At 35.2% G+C, this 6,000-nt stretch overlaps 1 protein-coding gene across 6 annotated transcripts in view; it reads right to left on the bottom strand.

Moving 5' to 3' along the window:
• Positions 1-2,809: 2,809 nt before the first annotated feature.
• The window catches only part of LOC119834675 (dachshund homolog 2), a 108,792-nt gene continuing 105,601 nt past the window's right edge, over positions 2,810-6,000 (bottom strand). For all 6 annotated transcript variants that reach the window (XM_038359108.1, XM_038359109.1, XM_038359110.1 and 3 more), the window contains one exon: positions 2,810-3,056. In XM_038359108.1, the coding sequence (XP_038215036.1) occupies positions 2,926-3,056 (131 nt within the window). In that variant the 3' untranslated portion in view covers positions 2,810-2,925. The remainder of the gene's footprint in view (positions 3,057-6,000) is intronic.

Raw genomic sequence — 6,000 nt, 5'->3', positions numbered from 1 at the left:
AATTGCTCTGAATCAAGAAAGATTATCTTTATTTTATGATTTTATGTCTACAAGAACAAATTTCGACAAGTAAGTTTTATTAAGTCTTGTCATTACAAAAAAAAAGGTGTAATATCTTACTAGCTTTCCACACACACCTTCGCCCGCTTGGTCAAAGAAATTTCCATAGGAATTACATGTATAACCGAGCGTTAAAAAATATTCTGCTTTTATGTATCACTATCTCCAGCCACAAAAATTATATCAAAAAAATTGCACCGTTATACCGTAAATGAAAGATAAACAAATTAATACACTTTTGCATCTTTAGATACCGAAATCATTATTATATTTTTATTAATAATGATTTAGGTACAAAGTTTAATTGCGCTGGCTTAAAATTAGATTCTTTAACAGCTCAAACTCTTCAGGTTGTATGGAAATGATTATAATACAAAGTCGAATCTAGGATCTGGCCCAGTACTTTATAGTTTAATATAGTTTATTTATTACTGGAGTTTACAGATTAATATAGTTTACAATCAATTTAATATATATGCGTTTTTTGCGGTATTGACCCTAAAAAACACAATGAAGATAATGTCTAGTATTTTGGGTCTACAATCTCCTGTTAAGACGAGGAATCAGAGAGAATCGAAAATAATCCTTTTTTGGACTGAATGGTCTGGGTATTTACAACTAAATGCCGCTCTTTAAAAAATATTCTGAAATCGATTTTACTTTTATCTATGCATATATTTTTTATTCGATTATTGTTCAATAAATTCTACAGAAAAACTGCTAAATTTAAATTTTTGGATGGATACCTGTAATAATTGTATTGAAATATACTCTAAACTTTGAACCAGGGACATAACCCGTCCAACTCCTGCACCACCCTGCTTTTAACACAAGTCTTTTAATTTAAGTTTCAGGCTATAATCCGCTACGCTGGCTACGCTGATTGATAGATGCCACATGTGGAGCATTGGATTCTATTTTAAAGAAGCCCCAACCTTATATTTGAAATAATTGTAAGACTTGGTAAGAAGCAAATGTTTTAGTAATTTTTGGGATGTTTGTTACGAGTAGATTTCGTAAAATTATTCCCATAGTAGTTCTAGTGCTTTCTTTCATCGATTGCATAGGCTACCAGGTTTATTATCCCTTCCTATATCTTTTACTAGCGGTCCGCCCCGGCTTCGCCCGTGGTACATATATAGTCTATAGCCTCCCTCAATATATGGGCTATCTATCACTGAAACAATTTTTCAAATCGGACCAGCAGTTCCTGAGATTAGTGCATTCAAACAAACAAACAAACAAACTCGCTTTCTAATATTAGTATAGATTAAGTACTAGCAATGAGAGAACATTATCAATATTGCTTTTTGTATATTTAGTGTTCATGTAGGATTCGAACCCACGCGTGTAAGTCAGTTCATTTAGACTACCTAGGCACAAAATTCTTATAATAATAATTATAGGCAAGGTTTAGGTTTAGGATAAATCAAAACACAGAGTGATAGTTTTTCCCTTTTAATCTTGATAGTTTCCTCTACGATACAAGGCACACACACAATTTTAAGTAAATTATGAATAATTATAATAGAAATAATAAATAATAATGATTGATTTAACATACGTGACAACCAAGGGTTTACATTCAAGCCTCCGCGTCTAATTGACAAAGAAAACGCTACGCTAACCGCGAGTTGTGTCTGCCAAAACAATGTATAATTACCGAACAGTAAATATTAATCGTAAAACGAAAGTAACCATACTGGAACCACATTCACCCGCTGTACACAAGCACACTCGTTCGCTAAACATTTATTATAACAACTAGTTTATCCATTACTTCTCGTTACCCATTACAGATAAATGTATGAAAGTCGAGGCTCTCGCCGGCGACGCTTGACTGTTTAATATAAATCTCTGTTTGCGAAATGTCCATACTCTCATGTACGTCCGCGACGGCCAAGCGGCGATCCACTCGAGAGCGTCTGTTTGCATTTATTTTAACATTTTTAATCGTTTTGTAATCTATGTCGATATAAATAACACTATTGTTTATTTATCTATAAACGTTAAACCTACAAGACTTAAAAAGCTATCCACGTAATGTACTGCAGATATGGATGTCGCGCTCGGGCGAGAGACGCCGCAGTCGGCAGTCGGCAGTCGGCAGTCGGCAGTCGGCGCGCTGTCTCTGTATCGCTAACTTAACGTAACTATCGTACATTTCTATGCTTTAACGTATCCTAGGGTCAGTTACATCTAATCATTGCACTAAATTTGAATAAATTACATATTGAAGATCACATGTTCTCATTGAATTTATATTAATTTTTATACAGCAGGCAGAGACCGAATCGGTCGTACGTGAATGGGCGTTCGATAGCAACATCCAGTGTAAATAGTCGCAGGGCGTGGAAAAGATTTTATATAGCAGTCTTCCATCAATTCCAAGCGTCGCTCTATGGTTTCAGAGACCGTCGTAGACTCGACGGAAATAATCTATGCGCTGATTCAATAAAGTAAATAATGCTTATTACGTAAATATGGCATTTAACGATAGGATTTAGGTACATTTTAAAAAGATTAAATGTCCATGAATAAATTACGTGAACGCGATAAAATCTTACATCTACGATATAAAGAGTTATTTACAAATTTCACTATGGAAGAAAAGTTATCGCGAGTTCGTTTTACGGAACACCTACTTCAACATTTATTTACAAGGGGGGGTTCGCGCCGCCGTCACTTCTCGCGGAACTCGGCCTTCACGCTGATCACCGGCTTGCGCTCCTCAAGCGGCACGTGCGGCGTGTGCTGCACGTGCGGCGCGTGCTGCACGTGCGGTGTGTGCGGCGCGTGCGGCGGGCGCGGCTCGTGCGGCGTGTGCTGCTCGTGCGGCGCGGGCGGCGCGGGCGGGGTGCCCGGCTAGGTGGCGGAGCTGAACAGCACGGAGTTCTTGTAATAGGCGGCGCGCTCCGACAGCGGGCTCTTCACGTCGCGCTCCAGCGCCGCTTGCCGCGACTTGCGCTCCATCTCCAGCTCCTGCGCTAGCGACTCTGCGGACAGACGACACTTTGTTACTGGGAATTACTTGTTGGAATACTTCGTATCAATTCCATTGCTGAACTAGTTGGTTTTCCTAAGAAAAACAACCATGAGGGGCACTGAACTTTTTATACACTGTTGTGGGATGGAATTATGCATCGAATGTTATTGTACTTTATGTAATTTTTGTATTTTATGTAGTATAATTTGTGTATAAATATGTCTCACACTGAAGTACACATTTTTTGTGGGTATATTGAAAAAAATGTTTTCCCACCTTTTTATACTTTAGTGGAATTACGATCTAAAACTTTAAGATCAATGGCTCATTAAAGCCAATTAAAGCTACAAAAAACTATTAATTACTTATGGTGAGCTCGCTATATTTTTTGTTACGATTCAAGTTTACTCTACCGTGCATAAAAACGCTTTTCGTGCAATTTATAAAGCGATTAAATGTCATAGTACCTTCTGTAAATTTTGTTTAAAAGAGAAGTAAATAATTACTGCATTCTATTTTAGAAAGCATTTACTCCGTAGTACAGACATTGTATTAAACACATATGTGGAACCCCGTAAAATGTCATTAGCGTTTTGGTAAAAGCTGAGAGACATCAAACGGACTGCAACTCTGTATGGCACTTTCTAATTTAATATTCAACATTCCCTTCAGTAAAAACGTACACTTGCTATATTAGAAGCGTTTATTAAATTGCGACATGAAGGGTTGTTTGTTCAGCAGGCGGTAAAATAGAGGTTTATGAATAGTGATAATTATATATTTGAATAAACTTTCCTGTTACTTTTGTAAATTTGTATTAGTATTTTCCTGTTATTGCCTCAAAATTAAAATATACTTTCTATTCATGTTGCATGTGTAAGGACATATTATCGCTTCACTTGTAATAATTTATGGGAATATCAAAACGAGATAAAAAAGAAAACAATGTAAAAAACAAAAATAATTTGTCTGAAGTACAAAAGATTTGTAATAAAATTTTAAGAAAATTGACAAAGTTCGTAAAGAGGCACGAGTAGGTGAGGTAAGGCAATTGTCTCCGAAAACGTCTACGTTTTACGAAATATGCTTATTCAATTTCATGCAACGCTTGCCGCCTCCTGCAATTTACGAGATATAAAAGATATAAACGGAATCACATTTTTTGCTTACTCTTATGGAACATTTTTTTAACGGAATATCCAATTTATGTTCTGAATATTGTTTGGTATAAGTAGCTAGACCGTTTCTATGAATGTTGTGCAAATAAAATAACTTTATCAATTTCTATTTCGTTTTTAGATCTTTTGTTTTTTTTTGGATAAATATTTAGATGGCAATTTGATTCTGTGACAGATTCATTCGACACTTGAAAAAACTCAATTATAATCCGATTTGTTCTGTGGAGACTGGCTTCAGGGCGTCACACTCACAAGTGTCGCTCATCGAGGGTTGTCCCGAAACAGAAACCTATTATCCCGGGTGAGATTATTCGCCTAGGGCGTCACAATTAAATATTATACACTTAAAAGCTTCGGCCTTTGCCGTTTCACTTCGCTGCCACCCCTAAATGTCCCATTAGGTCTGTTTGAATACGTAATATTTTTGCATTTGCCGCTTCTAAACAAAATTGCCGGTTCCTTTGAGAGCTATAATCTATTTGTTCTTTGAAATAACTGTTATGGTTGAGCGCGTGACTTACGGAAAACTTTGTTTTGTTTATTGCGTCATTTTGGAATAGGGTGCTTGTGTTCAACTAATAAAATAAACATATTGTTACCAAGGATTACTTTTCTACACTTTAAAAGTGCTATAAACACTTTTAAATAAATCTAAAAAAAAAACTCAATGGATCTATCGACTTTGTAATTTAAGGGGAAACGAATCGATTTAGTAATTAAATAGAAGACCGAGCAAGAAATTGCGTCCAATCGTTTTCTCAGCTAAAAGACAAAATAATTTTTCTCGCTTTGTTGTCACAAAAAATATATTTTACAGACAAAAGGTTCGTTTGATTTTAATAGTATAAATGTCATTGATCTAAACTTTTTTATGAAAGGCGACTTTTTTGAAATTCGATATCTTTGTTGAAAAGAGTTGGTATTCGACACGGGTGTATTAATTATTGTTAAAAGATAATTATTTTTGTATTAAAAAATACTTTGAACAACTTGAGAGGCCTGAACTTTACATAAAGGATATTATTTATGAAATTCTAGTAACTTGAGATTAAATAATCTAAATAGGACGTGATGTCAACACACAATAGGAATAATGTGGTCATCGTTGCGATAGGGATTGGCCGTCCCTAAGCCCGTGAATTGAATCGTATCAAATTGTACTGATTGAATTGATCGTCTCTTCAATTTTTTCTAGAACCAATTTCCACGTGACATAATTAAAATAAGTTTAGATTTAATATACAGGTAGATTAAAAACTAAGGTATCAAAAGTAAATAATTTCTTAGAATCTGAACTGTGATTGAACCATAAATATTCAATTGGCATCAATATTATTTTTGATACCAATTAGTTGTATAAGTGAAATTAATGCAATTCTGATAGCTAGTATGCTAAGTATGCATATACTGTATTATGTTCCATCATGAACAAAAAGTTAATATCGTCAAAGGTTTCGGGCGCACCTGTGCGGTACAATTTTATTTCCATTCATTTTACAAGCGCACCTAAAAAGTGGCCGGGGAAGTTGCCTCTTTATTAATTTTTCAACTTTGTATTACTTAACATCAGTTGCTTATTTGAGTAAATGGTGTCCACCAGAATGCAATAAAACTTAAAATCTATTTCGTATAATAACGACCAATTTTATTAATTATTCTATTATTTATCTACTCTTTGTTGTACATGACAAACGAAAACATACATAGGGAAAAACAATAACATAGCGGATATAGTATATTCGGCGACCTTATTCGCCGGCTGCGAAGCTATTTATT

Source organism: Zerene cesonia, chromosome 19 (assembly GCF_012273895.1).
Source record: "Zerene cesonia ecotype Mississippi chromosome 19, Zerene_cesonia_1.1, whole genome shotgun sequence".
Classification (NCBI taxonomy): domain Eukaryota; kingdom Metazoa; phylum Arthropoda; class Insecta; order Lepidoptera; family Pieridae; genus Zerene; species Zerene cesonia.
Note: the sequence above shows the minus strand (reverse complement) of the source record. Positions and strands in the feature narration are given on the sequence as shown.